This window comes from Brachionichthys hirsutus, chromosome 14, assembly GCF_040956055.1.
Source record: "Brachionichthys hirsutus isolate HB-005 chromosome 14, CSIRO-AGI_Bhir_v1, whole genome shotgun sequence".
NCBI lineage: Eukaryota > Metazoa > Chordata > Actinopteri > Lophiiformes > Brachionichthyidae > Brachionichthys > Brachionichthys hirsutus.
The window spans coordinates 3,067,193-3,092,696 of record NC_090910.1 but is presented as its reverse complement, the minus strand read 5'-3'; the positions used below and the strand labels follow the sequence as shown (position 1 = coordinate 3,092,696).

Sequence of the window (25,504 nt, the reverse complement as noted above, 5' to 3'; positions counted from 1 at the left end):
TTGTGGCCACGCCTTTTTTTTCTGTAAAGCTCAGCCCACACGAGCCTTGCTGCCTCTTCCTCTTCCTGTTTGTAGAACTCTCCATCACCCCCCCCCTCCCTGATGAACGCCCCATTGTGGGCTGGAATGACCCACATGACATTTAAACGTGAGGGTGATTGTGTGGAATCTCCGGTTTCTGAATACGAGCGTTCACGATACGGCGCCGCTAAATGGAATACAGGCATTATTGATATTCCTAATTACGCTCGCGATGACACGTTGAAATATCTGCTGAGAGAAAGTCTGACTAATTTAAATGTTAATTAAAAACTGAAGAAATATTATGACGTGCCATTGAATTCATAGCGGGCTGAACAAAGGTCCCGTTCTTCCTAACGACTCGATAACCGTTTCGCCTCTTTAAACGCGCCGCTGCCGGAAAGCGAGAGGCATCCGATGGCGCTCGCCAGCACATAGACACATCCCTACAGAGCGGCCTATCGAGGCGCTGCGCTCTGGATTGCTTCTGGATTCTCCCGCCTCGTTGGCCTGGCAACGTCGACTCTCTGTGCCCTCCCAGCACAGACTGTCAGATCGGATCGCGGACCCGTTCTGAAACTTTACGTAACAGACACTTCCTGCATCGCCGGATGGCGGCCATTAAAGCAAAACGACTGTAAAACCATAATTATTTGGAGGAGTACTCGAGGAGCCCCCCCCCTAAGTGCACGCCATATATAAAGGCCACGCATGAGCAGCCTCACTAATCTCCAAAAGAAACTTTTACCCTCTCCCTCTCTCTCTCCAATTGTCTCTCGGCCGATCTTCATTGTTTCCCTTCGCGACGATAGGAATGCGCAGAAAGCACAGAGAGTTCAATTGCTTGTGAAATTTAAATGGGGAGATTACACAGCTGTTGAAGCCACCCCCCCCAAATGCATTTGTGCCGGCTCATTCGTTTTGTTTGGTCCCCCCCCCCTCGTGAAACCTTTAGCCACCCACTTTCATTCTTCCCTTTGTTTGCTCTCTTTATTCGCCGTTTTCTGACAACCTTCTTCTTCTTCTTCTTCTTCTTCTTCTTCTTCTCTCGTTTCTCTCGTCCGTGCGCTCATCAGCTGGGGATGCACGAGTCCGGCTCGGCGGACCGCCAGCTGATGTACAGCGAGGCCAAGATGGCGGCACGCCGTTACCAGGCGGCGAAGCAGCAGTGGGTCAGGGCTCTGCAGGAAACGGGCCTCGGCACCTGGGTCAAGAAGCCGCCAGAGCAGGAGCAGTTCCTGCTGCCAGTCTGAGGAAGTGCGTGCGTGTGTGTGTGCGTGTGTGTGTGTGCGTGTGTGTGTGTGTGTGTGTGCGTGTGTGTGCGTGCGTGTGTGTGTGTACGTGTGTGTGTGTTTGTTTTTACACCGCCGCCGCTGGCAGCTTCCCACGACAACCTCTAAATTCGTGTCATTTTGTTGCGGCATCTCAAACCAAGGTCACTCAAGGTCAACCCAATGGCCTGATCACGAAAATGGACCTGAGCTGAACTCTTCCCAAGACTCTCCCCCCCCCCCCCTTCAAACACAAAGGTTTAAGCAAGCACACAGCAAAACACCCCCCCCCCTCGCCCCTCGGAAGGAAGGGTGGGGTAACCTTGAGCAGAATGAAAGGCAGCTGCTATCTTGTCATCAACTATTTCCAGACCCCAAGGCCCCCGCTGAGAAGCAGAGCCACGGGGGGGGGGGGAGAGAGAGAGAGAGAGAGAGAGGTCCACGTCCAATTACCGGCCCTGTCAGGGTGACGGCTGATAGAGAAACAGGAAAGTGAAAAGAGGACAGACCAGCCCCCCCCCCCCCCCTTTTGACTCCTGACATCCGTCCCCTTTTGTCTCCTCCTCTTTGTCCTCTTTTCTTCCCTCATTTTTTCTGTCACTCGCTGCTGTTTGTTGTGCCCCCCCCCCCCCCCCCCCCAACCCCTCCTCTTTTCTCCTCTGAGTAGAGAGAAGGAATAGAGATGAGTTGCATCAATGCAGCCATTCCTGCTTGTCTAAGCAACGGGTGGAAGCTGGTGACGGGGGGGGGGCACTTCCTGTTTTTTCACTCTCGTTTTAAACCTCTCTTTATGTCTCCGGCCTGTCCCGCCGAATCGCTTTAATGCGAGGAATAAAAGGGAGTCGTAAATCGCTAGCGAGACCTCCTCGACCTCCTCGACCTCCTCGACATCCTAGACCTCCTCGACCTCCTCGACCACCTCGACCTCCTAGACCACCTTGACCTCTCCGACCTCCTAGACCACCTTGACCTCTCCGACCTCCTCGACCACCTCGACCTCCCCGACCTCCTTGACCTCCTCGACCTCCCCGACCTCCTCGGCCTCCTTGACCTCCCCGACCTCCTCGGCCTCCTTGACCTCCCCGACCTCCTCGACCTCCTTGACCTTCCCGACCTCCCCGACCTCCTCCTTTCTGTGGTCTCCCCGAACACGTGCGAATGAAGGCGCTGGAACCACACCGACACGGTTCCAGACGGCGCGGTGAACCCGATCACTCTCCATGTGCGTTTGTGACCTCGCTTTGATTCTGTGTTTCTGTGTTTCTCATGTAAACGCTGAGACGGACGTTCCGTTGCAGTGTTCATGTCCATTCTGATGATTTTAGAACTGTTCTCCTGCCATCAAAGCCGCCACGAGCAGAGAGCAGGAAACGTCAAGTGGTGAGAGCGACATCTAGTGGTGATGTTCTGTTAAGACCATATGACGTCATCCCATCAGGACACAACGGCGACTCAAACCGCTTAACTGTCCAGGAGAGGTTTGGTGTTTCTGAAAGTTTCAAAGCCCCCCCCCCCCCAATAATACAATAATATTGTATTGAACTACAATTTTAATTACTGGTCAGGAAAAAGGAAAAAAACCAGCCGAGGATCAAAAGTGATGCCAGTGGGACCGACGTCCATGTGAAATAACCAGAATGAGTTTGTCAGAAAATGTTCTGTTCTTCTGGACTTCACCGCCCGCAAGAACCTGATCAGGAAACCGGAGGAACGATTCGCTTGAAGCGAGAAAAGTGTCCCCGTCTTTAATCATATTCCAAATAGATGTGAAGGACCCGCCTGTCAAACATGGCCGCCGTTCTACGAGGTCCCGGCCGGTCTTCATGAACATCGCGTGCGTCTCAAGGCTACATTTGCCTTGACTGCAGACTTGCCGCTTGATTTTGAGAGACTATAACTCTAAGGCATGTCTGAATATTCTACGATGTCTGTTTATCATGTAAATTCAATTACAGGACGAATCGCTGCTAAGGTCTGTCGATAACGAATAAAAAGTGAATGTTTGTACTGTATATGTGAATAAAAACGCAAAATATTGTAATATTAGCTGGCGTCGATAGTTTGATCTATCCTGTATTAATCGTATTAAACCACGACAACCGTAAATTCAGGCCAATATTACCGAGGGGGGGGGGGGGTATCTCTGTTAGGCTCGGTGGCAGGTGTCACACAGACAAACCGCCAAATTAGCCTCAGGGAGGAATGAAGAGGAGGAGGAGGAGGAGGAGGAGGAGCGGGTGAGACTGAGCAGCATCCTTCCGTTCCCCTGAGGCCACAGAGTCTACAATAAACATCATAATTGACCATTTCCTCCAGTGGCTGGTCACGGCCGGCCGTCTCTAATCTAACGGACAAGGACAGAGGTAAAAAAAAAATAGTATCCCCCCCCCCCCCCTCGACGTCAGGCTGTTCCTCAATGAAGTGTTGGAGCAATAGCCGAATGCATGGAAAGATTTCAACACGGTTCAGACAAATAGGTAAGTGTCTTAAAAACGGTCGCAGTAAACACAGGAAGCTAAGTACATTTACTACACTACTGTGTACAAATAAATAGGTCATGTCACTGGAGTGCTTCAGCTTCATACGCTTAAAAAATACTCTTTTGAGGATTTGAGACCTGTATTGTGTATTTTAACAAACTGTTTATCGGCGTGTCTGGCGGCATTTATTTCCATTCCACCGGTGTCCAACACCTTAAACCGGCTAAACGCCACTTTGCATGCAGCGTTTCTGCGTGTAAATGAGGGACGGGGTGGCGCTAAATGCAGATTTGCTGCGGTACGGAGCTGCGCATGCAGCTGTGTGCAGTAAAGTGGCTGAAAGGACTGGAGCTTCCAGATGTTCTAGAGCAGGGGTGTCAAACTCATTTTCTCCGAGGGCCACATCAGCATTATGGCTGCCCTCAAAGGGCCAGTTGTAAATGTAACATCGTGTAAATGTAACTAAATGTAATGTAATGTAAATATAATGTAACTACTCCTTAACATGCTGCTAAATAAGTATTTAGTATTTACTACTACATACTTAATTAAATTTTAAATATTACATATGCAATTGCATAGTTCTAAAAATATATCGATTCCTTACTGCTGTAAAAATATCCGCCGAGGTTATGTAATCGCCGGCGTCTGTCTGTAATTTGTTCTTCAATATCTCCATTGATTATTGACCAATATTTAGGGAATTTAACACAGTCATGTAGGGTGGGGGGGGGGGGGCTCTATCTCACCACTGAATATCATCTGGGTCGGATCCAGAATGGAGTCAGCAACAAATATTTAATTTAACATTAAAACCCCATTTACAGATTAAAAATCAACTCTGATTCACTTTTACTTTTCAGCATTTTACAAAAACAAATGTCTGCACAAAGCTCTTGCGGGCCACAAAAAATGACGTGGCGGGGCCACATTGGCCCCCGGGCCTTGAGTTTGACACATATGAATCTAGAGCAACGCTGCAAACTGGATCGCTCTAATCAAAGCCTGCTCGTATGAACTACTAGTCAGAGCGTAAGAAAACAAGTCTGGACACTGAAACGAGATCAAATATTCCTCCTTTTATTTAATCCACTTCTTAGGAAATAAGTCTTTACATGTGAATGAACTGTTCGGAGAATAATATCAGTCAGAGATCCTCCGTTTCCCCTGCAGTGACGGTTTCCACTCTTAAACACAGGATGACATTATTCCACGCAGGACTTACATCCAGAGGAACAAAGAAACGTGCCTCGTATTGAACCGAAATCGGGTCTCTGTTGCAGAACGACAAAGAGACGAGAGATGAGAAGAGGAAATCACACATCTTTATTGGAACGCCTCGGAGCTCACGTTCCCGCCACAATAAAATATGCAAAGTAGGTCACATGATATAGTTCGAGGTGAATGTGGCTCGCCACAATGAAGCGAAGTGTATCCCGTCTTGAGCCCTCCAATCTGCCGCGCAGTGATTTCATCCATTCATCCACAATGGGATTACCTCCAAGTCAAACCTTGTGCCGGGTGAAAACCGGACCTTTTCTAACCTGCAAATTAAAGTCACGTCGATATCTGCGGGCTCAGGGTTGAGTTCCCTGAATTAAACAGGAGTAACAATCCTATCTGCAACAAGATTAGTTATTTAACATGCACTGATGCTCAGATGGATAAGGCGAATGGACATTTTCCAACGCAAGGAATTAACATTTCTACTCCAGAATTCATCCTCGAGTCTGTTGGCGGACAGAACGAGTGCGTCGAATCACGATTTCCAGCACTGATTTAACGACCTGAACAAATAAGAGTCTCTCCCAGACCGAGGAGAATCGTCTCCAGGAAAAGGTGCGACACTAAAAACAGCAACCGACGCATTCACCCGGGAAGGACGTGACAGCGACACGAGGTTCTCTACCGGCAGCGGCTTCATGGATGATCATGGGTTCGGACACAAAACCCAGAAAAGATTCCGAAGCACTGAACCGCTCTCCCCTTCCTGACACTTTGCATTCTGGGAGACGCAGCGTGAAAGCATGACATTTTGTTGTGAACACGGACCGAGACGGACTTCCAGCATCAAGAGCTGCACTGAAATCTCATTGGACACTTCAGGACGACGAGACGGGGGGGCCGGTGGAGTTCACCCGGCCGGCCTCAGAATAAGCTGCACAGCGAAACGGTTCTAAACAAGCACGGCCTAAATGCAGACGTAAAGACACTTAGTAATGATCGCGCCGTGTTTTCATAGCGAGCCCTGCGAGCTCGCCGTTTTGTCACGCCTCACGGCGTTCCACGCCGTCCTGCAGTGACTACACAGCGGCGGAGTCAAATATACACGTTAACACAGAGAAAGGTGGAAGGATCAGTCTAACCGCGTCACGGTTCATGCGTAGAGGAAAGTGGAGGCGAGCGGGTCTGTGGCCGCGTGCACGCCTTTAACCGTTGGACCCGGAGACGATCGATAACCATCAGCCGAACGTTAATGGCGGCAGCCGGGACGCACCGGGAGCTTCCGACGCGCCAGCGTGCGCGAGGCCACAGACTACAGACCGCCTCCTGCTCTACCGCCCGCTCGCCGGCGTCACTTCTCCTGCAGCAAGGCGGGGACGTTGATGTTCCACCCGATGGCCTGCCGGTCGAAGCCGCAGGTGAACAGATTGCACGGCTGGCTCTCCTCGTTCCACGCCGTGCAGCACACCATTCGCCGGTGACCCTGTGGGGGGAACATCGGCGTTAAAGAGGCTCGGCGGTCTGAACGCACGCCGTTCCTGCCCCGCCGGCTCCTCTGCTCACCATCCGGTTGCTGCGCGGAAGTCTGGCCAGCCTGGCGCCGCTCATGTCGAACAGTCGGACCTGTCGATTGTCGTGGGGCAGAGCGATGATCCTCTGGCTGGCGGAGACGCTGATCCTGGAAGATCAGGGAGAGTCACGCTGAATATGAGTCAACGCTGCTCGGGGTCGCCGACAGGGGTGAAGCTCGTTTCTACAATCAGCCGAAGACTCCAAGGAAAAGTCTCAGAGACAGGAGACCTCGACAGGAGAAGTGTCTTCTGTCTCGGAAAAGTCTCAGTCAGGAGACCTCGACAGGAGAAGTGTCTTCTGTCTCGGAAAAGTCTCAGTCAGGAGACCTCGACAGGAGAAGTGTCTTCTGTCTCGGAAAAGTCTCAGAGACAGGAGACCTCGACAGGAGAAGTGTATTCTGTCTCTGAAAAGTCTCAGAGACAGGAGACATCGACAGGAGAAGTGTCTTCTGTCTCGGACAAGTCTCAGAGACAGGAGACCTCGACAGGAGAAGTGTCTTCTGTCTCGGAAAAGTCTCAGTCAGGAGACCTCGACAGGAGAAGTGTCTTCTGTCTCGGAAAAGTCTCAGTCAGGAGACCTCGACAGGAGAAGTGTCTTCTGTCTCGGAAAGTCTCAGTCAGGAGACCTCGACAGGTGAAGTGACTTCTGTCTCGGAAAAGTCTCAGAGACAGGAGACCTCGACAGGAGAAGTGTATTCTGTCTCTGAAAAGTCTCAGAGACAGGAGACATCGACAGGAGAAGTGTCTTCTGTCTCGGAAAAGTCTCAGAGACAGGAGACATCGACAGGAGAAGTGTCTTCTGTCTCGGAAAAGTCTCAGAGACAGGAGACATCGACAGGAGAAGTGTCTTCTGTCTCGGAAAAGTCTCAGGGACAGGAGACATCGACAGGAGAAGTGTCTTCTGTCTCGGAAAAGTCTCAGTCAGGAGACCTCGACAGGAGAAGTGTCTTCTGTCTCGGAAAAGTCTCAGGGACAGGAGACATCGACAGGAGAAGTGTCTTCTGTCCCGGAAAAGTCTCAGTCAGGAGACCTCGACAGGAGAAGTGTCTTCTGTCTCGGAAAAGTCTCAGTCAGGAGACCTCGACAGGAGAAGTGTCTTCTGTCTCGGAAAAGTCTCAGAGACAGGAGACATCGACAGGAGAAGTGTCTTCTGTCTCGGAAAAGTCTCAGAGACAGGAGACCTCGACAGGAGAAGTGTCTTCTGTCTCGGAAAAGTCTCAGAGACAGGAGACCTCGACAGGAGAAATGTCTTCTGTCTCGGAAAAGTCTCAGTCAGGAGACCTCGACAGGAGAAGTGTCTTATGTCTCGGAAAAGTCTCAGAGACAGAAGACATCGACAGGAGAAGTGTCTTCTGTCTTGGAAAAGTCTCAGAGACTTGGAATTTTAAAAACTGACTTCATTCGCTGCATCGTTTCCCCTAAAACGACTCTTGCGGGAACAAACGAGCTGGGAATGTTAATAAATGAGGATGTGCCGTGTTTCTTTGTCATTTAGGACAATAAAAGATAAATAAAATCTTTAAAGACTTCTTGGACGAAAGAAAACATCTGAAAATGTTTCTCTGGGATCTGGGACATTGTGAAATTCAAGTTTACAGATTAAGATAAATAGACAATAACGATAGTTGAAGGTTCCACCCACCTGTTCACAGCTGAGTCAGTGCGGATGGTTGCTATAGGCGACCTCATATTCTTCAGATCCCACACCTTGACAGTGCGGTCGTCGCTCCCTGAAACGACGTTGTCGCCCACGGTGAAAACCGCCGACGTCACAGTGCTGCAAGGAAAACGCAGTCGGTTACGAAGAGAAGAGAACGCTCGGGGGTGCGTGCCGTAGGAAACGCGAGCCGCTGTGAAAGGCGGCTTCTGCTCGACTCTCAGACAGACAGACTGTGAGTCATTGCCCAATAAATACACAAAAAAAAAAACCATTGATGAGTTGTTTTTCTTTTACGAAACATAAAAGGTCCGAGTCGACATACGAGATAATGGGTTGGATAAAAGGTCAAACCGTATAACTGCAGGATGCGTTTCTGCACAATACGGCCAGCTACGGTATGGTATGGCCGAAATGTTCTCCGCATGCACCCAGCACCCCTGCCCTCCAGCGGCCTTTCCCCAACCAGCTGTAATGCCTTGCTCCGAGGTCAGGCCTAATATTTCCAGTCCTTCACTGTCTGGCAGGTCCCCCTCTGAGATTCCTCTCTCTGCTCTCCTGCCTTTTGTTCCAGCTCTTTCATGGAGGGAAGTAAAAATAAAATGGCACACGCGCACACACACGCACACACACGCGCGCACACACACACACACACACACAGGTTCAACATCTAGCTGCTCCCTGGAAAACTGGCTTCTCCCTTAATTCAAAGTGACTCGGCATTAAGGAGTAATTACCGGACTAAACTCTGTCCTGTCGGAGCGGCCGAGGCTGGAGGAACGTGCGCTGTATTTCCAGCCAGCTTGAAGAGGCGGAGAGAGAGAGAGGGAAGAAACAGAGAGAAGGAGAGACAGGAGGTGTGGGCCGAGCGTAATCAGACGAGCTAATTGATTAAAAGGTTGATTAAGGTTAAAGGATTTGTGGTGAGGAGGGAGGGGAGTGTTCCGTGTTACTTAATGGCGTCTCTGTAGCGAGTCTGACAGCCAAGGACAAGGCCTATGAGTCACACGGGGGGGGGGGGGGAGCTGCATTTCCTCCAAAGCCACGAAGTGGAGTTTCTGACAACAGCAGCATGTTTCAAAGCTTTCCAAGCAGCTACGAAATGATCTAACGGTGTCAGCCGCAGCCCAGGTCACAGCCCCAGCCGAAGTCACAGACCCAGCCGAGGTCACAGCCCCAGCCCAGGTCACAGCCGCAGCCCAGGTCACAGACCCAGCCCAGGTCACAGACCCAGCCGAGGTCACAGACCCAGCCCAGGTCACAGACCCAGCCGAGGTCACAGACCCAGCCGAGGTCACAGCCGCAGCCCAGGTCACAGCCGCAGCCCAGGTCACAGCCGCAGCCCAGGTCACAGCCGCAGCCCAGGTCACAGACCCAGCCCAGGTCACAGACCCAGCCCAGGTCACAGACGCAGCCCAGGTCACAGACGCAGCCCAGGTCACAGCCCCAGCCCAGGTCACAGCCCCAGCCCAGGTCACAGCCCCAGCCCAGGTCACAGACCCAGCCCAGGTCACAGACCCAGCCGAGGTCACAGACCCAGCCGAGGTCACAGACCCAGCCGAGGTCACAGACCCAGCCGAGGTCACAGCCGCAGCCGAGGTCACAGCCGCAGCCGAGGTCACAGCCGCAGCCGAGGTCACAGCCCCAGCCCAGGTCACAGCCGCAGCCCAGGTCACAGACCCAGCCCAGGTCACAGACCCAGCCGAGGTCACAGACCCAGCCGAGGTCACAGACCCAGCCGAGGTCACAGACCCAGCCCAGGTCACAGCCCCAGCCCAGGTCACAGCCCCAGCCCAGGTCACAGCCCCAGCCCAGGTCACAGCCCCAGCCCAGGTCACAGCCCCAGCCCAGGTCACAGCCCCAGCCCAGGTCACAGCCCCAGCCCAGGTCACAGCCCCAGCCCAGGTCACAGCCCCAGCCCAGGTCACAGCGCCAGCCCAGGTCACAGCCCAGTCCAGGTCACAGCCCCAGCCCAGGTCACAGCCCCAGCCCAGGTCACAGCCCCAGCCCAGGTCACAGCCCCAGCCCAGGTCACAGCCCCAGCCCAGGTCACAGTCCCAGCCCAGGTCACAGTCCCAGCCCAGGTCACAGCCCAGGTCACAGTCCCAGTCCAAGTCACAGACGCAGCCCAGGTCACAGACTCAGCCCAGGTCACAGACGCAGCCCAGGTCACAGACGCAGCCCAGGTCACTGTCCCAGCCCAGGTCATTGTCCCAGCCCAGGTAATTTCTCCAGCCCAGGTCATAGCCCCAGCCCAGGTCACAGACGCAGCCCAGGTCACTGCCCCAGCCCAGGTAATTTCTCCAGCCCAGGTCATAGCTGCAGCCCAGGTCATAGATGCAGCCGCTCCAATGGAACACCGGTGGTATATACCCAACTCCACAGAGCTGGTTTTGTTTACCGGGCGTATATCAGATGTGTTGTTGGTTAAATTCCGTTCCTGGCCACAGACGATGCTGCACCAGCGCCACAATGAGCACACCTTCGGCTAACTGGAGACATAACAGCGTCACAATAACAACAGTCCACATAAAGGATGGCGGATCAACCGCATCGACCTTTCCTTTTGTGTGTTCTTATTGCAGTGAAGTATCTGGTTTGAAGTCGTCACATACTAAAATACATTTAAAATAATACCAAAAACTCCCGTGCTGCTAGCACAGTGCATGCTTAGGGCTCTTTGGTTATAGCAGACCGGAAGGCAACGATCGCTTCAATAACACGATAGACATTAGAGTAAAATACAACCAAGCAAATCTTGGTGTAATTTAAAGGTTTGCTTGTGAATAATGACAAAAGGAATCACTTTAAGGCACAAAGAGACGCGCACAAATCTAGTCCCCCCCCCCCCCCCCCATGAGTACATAATGACTGATATCTGAATGTTTGACAAGGACTATTACGATGCACCTATTGTAAGTGGAAGCATCAGCGACGTGCCTGAAAGGCAAAAATGGAAATGCAACAATTCAACTTCAGATTACGCCGAGATTTTAGAGCGACTTTGTTATTTTGCTGTGCTGCAGCAAAACCTGACAGTCGCTGAGAACCCGGTGAGTGTTTCCTTCAAGAGACGGGATGTCAGATCTACATACAGACAACCTACACACACACACACACACACACACACACACACACACATGCGTTTCTGTAAACCAAAAGCTGCTGATGGACAGAGAGGCAAATGTTACATGGCGTTATGTTTTTGGAGCAGCTCCGCTGTCGCCTCTCGTTTGCTCTCGGCCTTTGAGGTATCTTTTGTGAGGTTGTCATTACTCTGCAATTATAGCGGGGCGGTGAGACAGAGGGCGCACGATGCACCTTTAGCCTCTGTGGTTTGCTGTCAGGAGGCGTTAGCAGCAGCTGAAATGCATTCGGTGGAAACCAGAGACAATCGCTAACTCCCTGCCTCTGTGGGATCAGACTGGTGTGGATGAAGAGAACGGTGATGAAGAGGCCAGATGATTATAAGGCTAATCATTCATTCTGAAGATTTAGGAACATCAGAAGTGGAAGGGCGACTGCAAGCTATCCTTGTCTGGCTCCAGGTTGCAAAAGCATGGAGATAAGTAGACCGAAGTGCCCTGTGGAAAAAGTGTTTGGCTGTTTTCTAATTTATCATTCCTAATTGGTTACGTAATCACCGCGTTGGTTTGTCTGTCTGTCCAATATGCACCATAATAAAAAAATGGCTTTCTGGATCTGATCCAGAATGAGATCAGAAAAAAAACAAAACGTTTTAACATTGAAAACTCCATTTTGTATTAAAAAATCTGTTAAAAATACACATAAACTCTGATTCACTTTGATTCAAGTTGTGAGCGATAAAAATAAAAAGAGAGGCAAGTAAAACCAAAGCCCCCCCCCCCGGAGCTTCGATGGAAAACAAAGCAGGTATCTGGGCTTCTATTAAAGAGTTTGTGTATGCAGTGGAGCCTGACGTCCACACGGGGGCGCTGGTTTTCTACTAACAGTCAAAACTGCTGTAATTCACTTATATTTTTTACTGTAAATGAAGTGTTAAATTAAAGAACAAATATTTTAAGTAAGTAACCATGGAAAGTGTCCATTTCATGGTTACTTAGTACCTTTAGCAAACTCCTTAGAACTTTGCAGTTTTAATTATCTTGTCCATATGTATATGTCCATAATATGTAATATGTAATATGTAATATGTCCAACATCATTTGTTCCGGAATACTGTTCAAAAACCGAAACTATATTTCCCCTAAGAAAAAGTGGAAACTAGATTCAATCCGTTCCCACGCACCAGATAAACGCCCGTTTACATGCCTACAGTTATATTAATATGTATCTGTGTATCTAAACAACAGAGTGAATAATACAAAAAACAAAAGCATAATAAAAGTACATTTAACACAGTTCTGTATCGTTTACATACCGTTCTGGCTGCAGTATCGGGAGGGACGAGTTTAAATGTCTGGGTAACTGTCCTCGATTATCATTAACGATTATCATTTGCAGATTAAAAGTCACGGCTAATGCGGCTGGGCCTCGGAGCTACCGTGGTCATCCACCCGTCAGAAGGTCAGAGGTCGAATACCCAGTTAGGGACGATGAACCAGAAAATTCATCAACGAAAGGAAAGAACGATCGAAGGTGAGCACACAACGGGTCTGAGGATCCATCTGGAGTCTGAGCAGAAGCTTCCACAACTCCTCCAGATGGCACGATTCTCATTAGCTGGCAAAATGAATGGGGGGGGGGGGGGCACTCTGTGCAGGCAGCAAGAGAGGAGTTTAATATTGCTCATTTGCACGCTGTAATGACACAAAGCTGGTGAAACATCGACACAGTTTCTCTTTAATCTCATTACACCAATTGTCTCCGGGAGAGAATTAGAGCGGGATCTGCAGGAATTATACATGTTGAGGTCGGACATAATGAGCTCCATTTAATCCCCCACTTGCAATTAAAGGCTGCCAGAGTATCAAGCAGCATGGAGATGTGCGCACGCACACACACGCGCACGCACACACACACACACACACACCCCTCTTACGACTTTCAAAGAGCACTGCCATTGAAAGCCACAGACGAGCCTGACAGTCACCAAACGAGCATCTGAGTGTCAACAGCAAGAGAAACGCCAAATGACACAGAGTGGGGGGATTAGCGCAGAAATGGGCATATAAATGAACAGGAGAGGGAGGGAGGGAGCGAGGAAGGGAGGAAGGAGAGGGGAGGAAGAGAAGCAAGCCGAGAATCGCTCGGTAACGAATAGGAGGCAAGCGAGGATTTGGCTTAGAGCAAAAGAGTCTGACAGTTAATGCGGTGCTGTAAAAGAAAAGGGGGGGAAGAGAAACGTTACAGCGCCCCCCTGTGGGAAAAAAGCAGAGCGCTGGAAGAGAAATGTTACAGCGCCCCCCTGTGGGGGAAAAAGCAGAGAGCGCTGGAAGAGAAATGTTACTGCGCCCCCCTGTGGGGGAAAAAGCAGAGCGCGCTGGAAGAGAAATGTTACAGCGCCCCCCTGTGGGGGAAAAAGCAGAGAGCGCTGGAAGAGAAATGTTACTGCGCCCCCCTGTGGGGGAAAAAGCAGAGCGCGCTGGAAGAGAAATGTTACAGCGCCCCCCTGTGGGGGAAAAAGCAGAGAGCGCTGGAAGAGAAATGTTACAGCGCCCCCCCGTGGGGAAAATGAAGACTGCAGCGAGAAACCATCTCTCAAACTGGAAACCATCGACGCGTGACACAGACTCACTCGGTGTGTCCCTGAAAGACGTTGACAGAGTGGATGGACGGGTCCCTGAAGTCCCACAGCCTGAAGGTGGTGTCTCTGGATGACGTGACCACCAGGCGCTGGGTGGAGTGGGTGCAGCAGTGGGTCAGCTCCTGGTCATGGCCTGCAAACGCACGAGGGTAAATAATGAAGTAAGAGTACAGCAAGTACCGAGACACGGGCAAACCCGCAAGCAATATTACAAAGGTAAAACTCATAATAAAAGCACATTTTATATTGCAGTAATTCTGTATATCATTTATTATAAAGTTATCATTTTCTGTGTATGTATCTATAGCGCAATTAAAAATGTTTTTTCCAGTTATTAGCGTTGATTTGAATGTTTTTAGACGGACGGAACGGATTGCATTGTGTGACGTACGAGCTATTTGAGTGAACGAATTATACTCGTATGTCAAGGTATTACTTTATGTCAGTCAGACCACGGTATTATGAAAAATGCTCTTATTTGTGTAATAACATTTAGATAAGCAATGGTATACTGGAAAATGTATACAATTAAAAAAACTATAAATAGTCTGGACATATCCACGTCACATCTGAGTATTAATACGGATTTAGCCAACAGCAAGTGAAGGAACTTTTTTTTGTAGAGTGGACAAAGCCAGGCTAGCTGCTTCACTTAACCTAATCCCATTAATTGTGCTAATCTAAGTTAACTAAGACAAAAATATTTGAGCGGTATCAATCTTTTTATTGAATCTTTTAAAAAGCGTTTTTCCTCCGTTGAAAATTGGTTGGTTTACATCCGCAAAGGAAATGCCAAGAAAGAAAAGCTCAAATATGTGACGGCACAAATATAAAGACGTCTAGTGAAAGAACACCCCGACCGACAATCAACGTGCTTCTGCTTCCGTAGCGTAGCATGACAGTGAAAGCTGTGTTTACACACCGGTGAGGGTGTGGACCAGTTCGGACGTCTCCACCTCGTAGAGGTTGGCAGCCCGATCCCAGGAAGCCGTCACCACCTGCCGACCTCCAACCAACCAGTCAGCTGCGATGACGACGCCCTGGTGGCTCTTCAGGGTCGCTGTGGCAAAGCGGATAGTCGGGACCTCGCAGGGGCCCTCGACATCCACCTCCCCTTCTTCTCTGTCTGATGAGTCCTGGTCTTCCTCGCATGGAACCTATGGGTCCAAAAGTTCATTCATGCAGGTGCCTGCCCGTTAGATGATAATTATTAAACATAATAATGATGGGGAAAAAAACTTATTCTGGATTATCTCAGCAGAGGTTCGAGGCGATATTTACATTGATGTCTGGTGGAGGCTGGGGGGCAGGCAGCTGCACCATGTAGCGCCAGATGTGTGCGGTCTGGTCCCCGGAGGCTGTGGAAGTACGCAAGTCAACAAACAGGCATTCAGCTCTCCGGGAAACAAACGGCCGTGATCGAAACGGACACGCAAATGACGGTTGAGGAGGCATGAAGAGAAACACGGAAACATCCACACGTACCTGTGAGGGCCATCTGCTCCGTGGGGTGGAACTTGATGGAGTTGACTGTGGGTGAGAAATATTCCACTCAACCAAAGGAAGCTACAGTACGAGTTCTACACACTGTTAGGCTAACGGCCATCGGCTGCCGCTCTATTGGCCGTTCTCAGAAGCAGGAAATGGAAATCAAGGATAATTTCACTAGAATAAATGACGCCATAAAAATAAAGTTTATGATCATTACTATTAAAGATTTTTTTTTAAATGCAATGAACAGGAGCTCTCTCATCTCATATCTGTGGCGTTGTAGACATAGTTATTACCAGATCCTGCATGGCCAGCATATTTCAGGAGGCATTTCCCAGTCTCTATACTCCACAACAGAGCTGAGTGATCTGGAAAGAGAGACAAGCAAAGACATTTAGTTACTCATTTGGACAAAGTATCCCATGCAGCCTCACGGGCAGCACGGGTAGCGCGGTTAGCAGGAGCTAACGTAGCATCGACGGTTTCTCCCTTGTGCCGATCCCAAACCCGGAAAAATGCAGAGGGTTGGGCCAGGAATGGCATCCGCTCTGAGGAAAAGACAGGAGGCGGAGCTAGAAGTGACGGCGGCGATGCAACGGACAGGGTGAAGTGGAGAAAGTTGATTTGCTGTGGCGACCCCTCACTGGACAAGCCAAAAGTGCAGTACTAGTACTAGTAGTAGTAGTAGTAGTAGTATCACATTTAATTTTACAAAGATAAAAATATACAAATGCTGCGTTGCGTGCAGAACATTTAGTTTCGTCTATGGTAATTATTATTGTTTAAAATGGTGTACCTGCAGAGGACGTGCCCAGAACCACTGGCTGCGTCCGGGTAACACTGAGGTCCCAGATCCCGTCCCGGTGGCCCACATACTCCTTGAGCAGCTGGCACAAAGCCCGGGACCCTGCGGTGGTCTTAAAACTGGACACAATCTGGGCAGGGAGGGCAGAGAGACGGATGTAATGGATGAAGAAATGAAACGATGGAGCTTCACTAATCACAGCGTCCCGGGAGATCCCCGTGGAACCGGCTTTTAAATAAAGGTTTTCTTTTTGTTTACATCGTGCGTCAGGTGAACAGACGGGATTTTGTTTCTAGACTTTGGGCTGTCACAAAGTTAAACAATTCACAAACAAGTAATTTTTCCGACAGAATCCTCCTGACTATGTAAGAAGCAATAAAAAAAAAACAGTAGAGTCATTTTATTTCCATGTTATTTATGCCAGAATGAAAAAGAATCGTGCTTGTGGGGTAGGTCATCGAATCAGGAGGATGCGCTACATGTCTCTCTCTCTCTCCCACCGTGGTTTCCAGCTTCTCCTGGGGCAGCCAAGTGTTCCCAGGAATGGTTCTGGAATGGTTCTGGAATGACCCTGGGGCTTCCATGTTACCAGCAAACCTTTAAAGGCCGGTAGCCAAAGCCACATCAACTGGCTCCTTTCAATATGAAGAAACACAGGCCTCTGAGCTCCCTCCGGATGCCCGAGCGTCCGTCTCTGAAGCTGAGCCCAACCAAAGCTCCCGACCACAGCAAAGGGTTGGAATGTAACTCCACTACTAACTCAAGAACCTTGTCTTCAGGCTAAACTCACACCTCACCACAGCAGCCTGGGAGTACTGCTGAGTCCCTGCTACTCGCGAGCACCTCAAGATACTCGAACTCTCTCGCTACGCAAAGCGAGTCGTGCCAATCCCAGAGGGAACAATCCAGTATCACCCAACAGAAAACCAGTCCCACCAGTCCTGGCTGATAACTGCCGAGTGGAAGCTGGAGGCTCGGGACTAATGAAGCCAACGAGAAACATGTCATCTGCGTAACACAGAGACACAATGCAAAACGCCTAATCTGGGCACAGCCCTCCATCCAGATGTGCCTTGGCATGCATTCATATTATCACAGAAAACAACATGACTGAGAACATTTCAAGTAGCCTAAGAAAATTAATTGGAATGTATCTCCATTTGCAAAATTTGCATACAGTCATCCCTCGCGATGTCGTGGTTCACTTTACGCAGAGTCACTGTATCGTGGATTTTCCGCTATATCGCAGGATTCTTCGGTATGTATGTTTACATTTCAATTATTCCCATTATTTTACTGATAAAATAAGCATGTTCCAGCCTAAGGAAAATAACAGTAAAAGTAAATACATTAAAACACTTATTACAACACATAAGTACAGTATAGCAATATATAAAATATGCATCAATGGAGTAATTTATTTTTAGTTGTATTGGTATTGTTACATGTGGATGATTTATGTACTAAGGACTTTCAACGGAAACAAGACCGCAAGTGCTTTTTTGAAATGCTCCTCTTAGACAGGATGTTTGACTTTATTTGTACTGTAATACGTGCTACTGTGTGACTGTACTTGTACTCTAACATTCTATCTAATAAATATATTCATCATTCATCATCATCACAAATGCAGCCAATCTCCCAAATGACTTGCTGCAGGGTGCAAAGCGGAGAAGAGTTGAGGAGTGAGGCTCAGACAGTAGTTAAAAACACAACGTCCCACACAAACGGCTCACTCTGGAAATTACCCACAAATCTCCTCCCCACAACTCCCATGTGGCCACACTGAAGGTAATGTACTAGTTCATCTAGCATTATGGTCTCACTGCATAGAATATTAGAAAGGTTAGCTGATTGATTGATCAATCCATAGTGAGGCTCAGCTGGCTGCTGCCTCACCAAGCCTCTCTTCTCAGTATTTGAACGATAAATGTGAAAATGCTGTGATTTTAAATAAAAACGAATGTAAAACTGTTCAAGTTAAATGGAAGATATATATTTTAGTACAAATCAGTGGATAAAGAGCGCTATTTATTCTTTGAATGATTACAGGTGAGGCGCCGCTGAGCAAACGCAGCAGCGGCCACACGTACCTTGCTGGTCGAGGCTTTGTAGGTGGTCTTCAGCTTCTGTGACAGCTGACTGGTGCTGTGGCTGGCTGTGTCACAGAGGGACAGACAGCATCTTCAGTCCTTACAGGTGAATCATTACGGGGGCTACATACTTCAATCACGTGAAAGTAAAACATAGCACCGCATCTAGAATGTTTATTTTTGGCGTGGATTACAGAGACCTATTTATTAGTCGATTCATTATTGATTATTTATATCAGGGAGAGAGGGACAGACTCTAATTGACATTCCCGTGATACGCCCTGTCCCACCCCTGCCCAGAAGACCACTGGCCTAATCTCGTTGTATATCCACTAAGCAATGACAATAAAGACTTTCTATTTCTATCTATCGTCATTCAAAGGTTATGAAGTTGTTCTTGGTATCTTTATACACCAACCATGAAAAGCAAAAGGGAATCAGAGTTGATGTGTATTTTTAACTTTTGAATGAGAAATGGAATTGCTTTTATTTCACCCATTCTGCGATTGCTTTGTAAAAGCTGCTTAATCCTGCTTCACGTTGCTCGATTCTTTTTGGGATCACAATAAGCCCAGCTTTCCAGAGACAGCTCGATGAGACACCCGGCTAAAGACAAGTGATGTAAACGCAGCCATACAATCAACTGGCCCATTGAAATGCTCACGCGCCAGCCTGAGGTGTTGCTACAAAGCAACTCTCACAGGTCTGATTACTGCAGCATTTACTCTGCCTCCGTCTATAATTAGATTTTAAAGCCACAGAGTGAGTCGCATTCATGTTTTTAATTAGGTTACCAAAGACAAAGACGAGTCTGTTAGCTGAGCGGCGATGGAAGGCCTTACAACTTAAAATCCCACATCGTGTGCATATCTCCCCTTCCCTACGTCATAAATTTAATTCTGACCTTTCTCCGTTATGTCTCAAGTGTAAAACCGAAGTGGGTACTCTTACACATTGCTACTGGTCGTGTAGAAAAATACAACATTTTTGGTATACTGTGAAAGGTGAACTGGATAAGATATTTTCTGTCTCTAGTGCCACAGTATGCGATCCATTAAGCTAGGAATGTCAAATGTCACTATTACTGGAAAACATCAAAGACAACTCTACAGGATACCGACATTTTGTGCCAGGAAATGTGTCCTTCTGAATTGGATTACAGATAAAGCACCAGACAAAAATCAATGGCACCGAACTATACTTGAATACGTGTCCTTGGATTATTTGACTAGCAAGCTGCATAATAGAGACAAAGTATTTCACAGAATTTGGGACCCCTTCATGACATACATTGGTCTGGACATTTCCACCATCTTTCTTAGAGGCATGATTTGAATTCAAGACAGTCCCATACGGACTTGCGTGTTTCCCACTGGTCATTATAAGGAGCCGGAATGTTATGTTCTGTTCTGTTTTTTGTTGTCGTCCTTTTTGCTTTGTTTTCCTTCTTTATTTACTTTATTTTCTATACTAAGAAAATGTCAATAAACATAATTTTGAAATACTATACCTTTGGTTTTCAGAGCTCCTTTTGTGGGGTCTCCTCCCTCAATAGCCTGTCCATCTCCGGTCAGACGCTCATTCAGGGATTCGATTTCCCGGCGTACTGTAACGTTAGCACAGCAGCATCAGTAGGCAAACACCGGTTAGTCATTCAACACCGAAGATCGATGCAGTCAGGAATGTGACCAATGGATCCCGCCTCACTCTTCCCATCAGTTACTCACGTTCAAGGTTTTCAATGTAGAGATTTTCAAATTCTCGTTCAATCTGCCCAAAAAGGTCCAGAAGATTGCTCCGTACGGAGAGGGGCAGCTTAGAGTCCTGGAGCAAAGAAAGGATGCTTGAGATGCCTGATAGAAAACGAACAAAAAACTGGAGGCAGCGGGAACCACCGCCTTTATTCTTCCAGATTCCCAACAAGAGTGCGAAAACCTTCCAAATACACTGTTCAAAAAAACAAAAGGAGCCCGTAATCATCAGGTTACGTCATGATACCGCATAATGCTGCAAGTCCAGGGCAAACAAACTCCTGTGATATGAAGTTGTCCAGTGAGGAAGTGAAACCGATTCACCTGCGGTTGTCCATATTGTATAGACAGGAGGCGGGACAGGAGAGGCAACGAGCAAGACAACCCCCATCAATGGTTTTATCGGCGCTGGTCACAGATCATCCCCTCCCCGCATCCTCTCCGTTTGACCCTCGGCTAGTCGTTACGAGTGGTATCATTTCTGTGTCTCCCAGCACAGAGTTTAGGAGGTACCAGGAGATAAGCCAGTACGCTAGAATAGGAGGGGAGGGCCTTAAGAGGGCAACAACCCGGCAGCAAGACCGCCATCTGCTAGGAGCAGCACTGGCGTAGGCTTCCTAAATGACCTCCAGCAGGCCTTCGGCGCGCATGTTTCTGCCCGATACGTCAGAAGCAGGCTCTATAAGGGTGCGGTGAGGGTCCAACGCCCTCTAGTGGAACCCGTGCTCTCGCCCCGGCTCCGTCCAGCCCGACTGGCATTTGCCAGAGAACACCATACTTGGTAGATTTGCCACGGGCGCCCTGTTCCCTTCACGGGCGAGAGCAGGTTCACCCTGAGCTCACGAGACAGACGAGACAGAGTCTGGAGATGCCGTGGAGAACGCCATGCTGCCTGCAGCTACTTCCAGTATGATCGCCATGCTGCCTGCAGCTGCTTCCAGTATGACCGCCATGCTGCCTGCAGCTGCTTCCAGTATGACCGCCATGCTGCCTGCAGCTACTTCCAGTATGATCGCCATGCTGCCTGCAGCTACTTCCAGTATGACCGCCATGCTGCCTGCAGCTACTTCCAGTATGACCGCCATGCTGCCTGCAGCTACTTCCAGTATGACCGCCATGCTGCCTGCAGCTGCTTCCAGTATGACCGCCATGCTGCCTGCAGCTGCTTCCAGTATGACCGCCATGCTGCCTGCAGCTACTTCCAGTATGACCGCCATGCTGCCTGCAGCTGCTTCCAGTATGATCGCCATGCTGCCTGCAGCTGCTTCCAGTATGACCGCCATGCTGCCTGCAGCTGCTTCCAGTATGATCGCCATGCTGCCTGCAGCTGCTTCCAGTATGACCGCCATGCTGCCTGCAGCTGCTTCCAGTATGACCGCCATGCTGCCTGCAGCTGCTTCCAGTATGATCGCCATGCTGCCTGCAGCTGCTTCCAGTATGATCGCCATGCTGCCTGCAGCTACTTCCAGTATGATCGCCATGCTGCCTGCAGCTACTTCCAGTATGATCGCCATGCTGCCTGCAGCTGCTTCCAGTATGATCGCCATGCTGCCTGCAGCTACTTCCAGTATGATCGCCATGCTGCCTGCAGCTGCTTCCAGTATGACCGCCATGCTGCCTGCAGCTACTTCCAGTATGACCGCCATGCTGCCTGCAGCTACTTCCAGTATGATCGCCATGCTGCCTGCAGCTGCTTCCAGTATGACCGCCATGCTGCCTGCAGCTACTTCCAGTATGATCGCCATGCTGCCTGCAGCTACTTCCAGTATGACCGCTTTGGAGGTGGAGGGCCTCAATGTGGCGTCTGCACACACTTGGGTCCCCACTCTGCACGTCCTATTCCCATGGCAGACACAGGTACACAGATGGATACACCTCACACTGCAGATCCTGGACCTGTGGCTGTCAGCTTGGTTTCCCCTCTCGCTAGATTTAGTATTTATCGTTTTATATTTAGTCAGTGGTTTGCTATGTTGTAAATCATTGGACGTAGTGTAAATATATCAGGTTTTTACCTGCTCCCGCCCTCTTTGTTTTTGACTCTCCTCCTGCCTGTCCTTATCTCTGTCTCTGTCTTTCTACCACTGTCTGTCTATCTCTCTCTCTCTCTCTCTCTCTCAACCCAGCTGAACCCAAGGCTCACTATGAGCCTCGGGTTCTGTCCAAGGTTTCTGCCTGTTAAAGGGAAGTTTTTCCTTGCCTCCATTGCCAAAGTGTTTGCTCTCGTGGGTCACGTTGGGTTTTGTCTTGCCTGTAAAGTGCCTTGAGGTAATGTTATGTTACGATCTGGCGCTATAGAAATAGAATTGCACCAAAAATGGACTTCAGAATCATTTTACAGTTCAAATATTGAGATCCCAAAATGCTGCTGACAGGCAGGAATGCAATGTCTATGTCAGGCATGGGCAAACTAAGGCCCGGGGGCCATATGCGGCCCGTTGGGCTATTTGATCCGGCCCGCCAAACTTGTCCAAATAATATCATTAAATTAAGTTTTATTATAATTAAACCCCAATCTTTGACCTTTTCCCTGTAATGCTACCTGTAAAAGGCCAAATCCTTTCATGTAATGGCTTTTACACGTCATTTATATTAGTTCACACAAATACAACATCCATCTGTTCGTGGCCCCGCCCCTCTGGATAATTTTAGAACCCATTGTGGCCCGCGAGTCAAAAAGTTTGCCCACCCCTGGTCTATGTTATAATGTCTATCAAACACAACCTGCAGGTTTACCCGATTCAATCAGCCACTAAATAATGTGTTCAAACTAATCGAAACACATTTCAGCTGACTTGCCTCCATGATGAGCTCCAAGCCGCTGGCCGACACCGGACTAGCATGAAAAGCTGCCGCAGAAACAATGAATCCAAAAGGCTGCGTTTGGCAGCTGGCTTGTAAGAGCTGCCGCTTCTTTCTGCGACCACGTGAAAGTCGAGGGAACCAAATACTCGACTGTCACAAGCTCAAAAGAAACTTTTGATTGACATTAACCGCCTGACTCCACACGCTTTGTAAATTAGCAAACAACAGGCAACCCCTTATAAATTCAAAGCCGATTAGTCGTGGCACTAGAACAAGCTGCTTCTCGGGCTAATAACGACGACATTGAAAGAGAGGAAAATGCATTGTGTGTGTGTGTTTACGTACGGGCATCTGAAGCTGTCTGTGTATGAAGCCAGCGCTGGCTGGGAGGCAGACTGGCTGCATAAAGAGAGCCAGGAGAACAATAAAAGGTGAAAAGACTAATCAGACGTGGACAAGCGGCCCGGATTAAAACTTGATGAGACGACAGCTCAGTGCAAGCTGAGCTGCTGCTTTAGCGGCTGATAATTCAGGGGCGTTGTCACGTTGAGAAAGTAAAAGCGTATTAACTGTCGGGGGCAAGACTGAAAGAAAATACAGCGCCGCACCGCTTCAGGCTGAATACATGAAACCATGACAACCCAAGGACAACGTTTTATCCTTCACTCATCCGATCCGCTTCACTCTCAAATCTACACGATGCCATCAAAAACAGCTGAGAGGCTGGCGGTCAGAGGAGTAAATCTACGGCCACCTCCCAACAGTCAACAACCAGGACGTTCACGATCAAACACTAATAAAAGGAATGTCGCCTGAGCAGCAACGCAATCAGGAAAAGACTCGCGTGAAGAGCAAAGCTTTGCACTTTCAGGAAGAAAGAAATCAAATTCAGGAAACCTACGTTGAGATGAGATCACTAACCCGATGGAATCCGTGAGCAACATTCACGAGTCATGAAAATTAACAGAACGTAAAATCGAACAACTACTTAGACAAGAGGGGTGAACGTTTTGGGGGGGGGGGGGACCCCGCTTCCTGGAAACACCCAGCAGCGTGGATCTGTGGACGTTACCCTTTAAATACCTAAAGCAATGCTGCTCAACCGGTTGATGAACCACGATGAACTTACCGTAAACCTAAACGGCAAATAACTATGTGCTTAAGAAAATCCTCAATAAACTCCGTGGGTTGTTATTGCATAATGACCTAAATATTTGTTGAAGCTGTGTGTGTGTGTGCGTGTGTGTGTGTGTGTGCGTGTGCGTGCGTGCTCCTCACCTGTCCCTCCAGCATGTCTCCTCTCAGGATGCCTTGTGGCCTCTCCTCTGTGCTGTTGGTGCGCCTCATGGATAAACTATGAGCCTTCCGTTTCTGCTTGGGGTGTCGGGCAGCCGAAGCCGAGCTGCCGCTACTTCCGCCCTCCACCGGCATCCCTTCCGACCGGTGGGAGGTCCTGCCCTGTTAATGTCTTACCTGGGAATCAGGCAAACAAAGGCCGGGCCGGCTGGCGGTTGGACTGTTTTCAACGCCTGTCTGTGAAGTGAAAAGGAAGCGTTACCATCGGCAACGACCGCGTGAGCTGCTCAATGAGAAAGAAGCTCCCTTTGCAGAGATAGCAACAAATGCCACGAGGTATTATTGATTTTCGTCTCGCTTTGACACATCGTTCCACTTTTTTTTTATGAATCTAATCAAATGCAAGCGCTTCGCTTAGCGCCAACATTTCCAGTATTTAGTGGAATAAACTGATGACGTTTTAGAAATTACCAGCAAGAAAAGATCCTGTCAAAAATAATTAACGTTATTGTTGTTTGTAAGAAACTAGAATTTACACCTTTATTCTATTAAATAACAGACACCACATTCAGAATTAAAACGGAAGCCCAGATTTACTCAAATGAAATGACACATTTCTAGACTGAAAGGATTGTGATGACGTAGCTGATGTTTTAGAATGCTGGAAAAGGCAGAGTCTAATTATGCATAATTATGCACGACCACAATACGAGTTATTTTAATGACCTTATAAATAACAACAACGCAGAGGGCACCGTGGATAAACGGGGGGGGGGGGGCACTCACCACTGTCCACGCAATCTGATTTCATACGAGTACATGGGTCTCCAGACGAAAACAGCTAACGTTACCACGCTAGCCCAAGCTACATGCTACATAGCTCGTCAAGTTCATTGCGGCAGCTAGCATTCAATAACACGGCAGCTAGCATTCAATAACACGGCAGCTAGCATTCAATAACACGACAGCTAGCATTCAATAACACGGCAGCTAGCATTCAATTACACGGCAGCTAGCATTCAATAACACGACAGCTAGCATTCAATAACACGACGGCCGGCTTGATAGGCTCTAGAGACTTGCTCGCATGATACGAAATAGTAAAATAAAATTCTGTTTGGAGCTCAAAATGTTGCCGAAGCGTGTCTGTGACGACACTTTGTAGTTTCACTAGCCTCGGAATTCTAATGCTAATGCTAATGTTAATGTTGACACATCACGTACTGAGTTGGTGGATAGACTTCCGCGTCACGTGGCATTGCGTTCGCGCTTTGTTAGCCAATGACCTCTCAAAGCGACAGCAAGGAAACC

General features: G+C 48.7%; 2 protein-coding genes across 2 annotated transcripts in view; one reads left to right on the top strand and one right to left on the bottom strand.

Annotated features, from left to right (window-relative positions):
- adarb2 (adenosine deaminase RNA specific B2 (inactive)) overlaps positions 1-1,274 on the top strand; it is a 148,129-nt gene extending 146,855 nt beyond the window's left edge. Inside the window, exon 10 of the mRNA XM_068748209.1 lies at positions 977-1,274. Coding sequence (XP_068604310.1) covers positions 977-1,274 — 298 coding nt within the window. The remainder of the gene's footprint in view (positions 1-976) is intronic.
- Positions 1,275-4,831: 3,557 nt separating this feature from the next.
- Positions 4,832-25,150, bottom strand: wdr37 (WD repeat domain 37). Its single transcript, XM_068747909.1, has 14 exons — positions 24,980-25,150; positions 24,176-24,430; positions 20,069-20,165; positions 19,852-19,947; positions 18,342-18,406; positions 16,240-16,378; positions 15,740-15,811; positions 15,438-15,482; positions 15,234-15,310; positions 14,875-15,109; positions 13,944-14,085; positions 8,210-8,344; positions 6,560-6,674; positions 4,832-6,479 (listed from the first exon to the last, which is right to left on the bottom strand). The coding sequence occupies exons 2-14, from the start codon at positions 24,326-24,328 to the stop codon at positions 6,348-6,350; spliced, it is 1,503 nt and encodes a 500-aa protein (XP_068604010.1). The 5' UTR covers positions 24,329-24,430; positions 24,980-25,150; the 3' UTR covers positions 4,832-6,347.
- Positions 25,151-25,504: the final 354 nt, after the last annotated feature.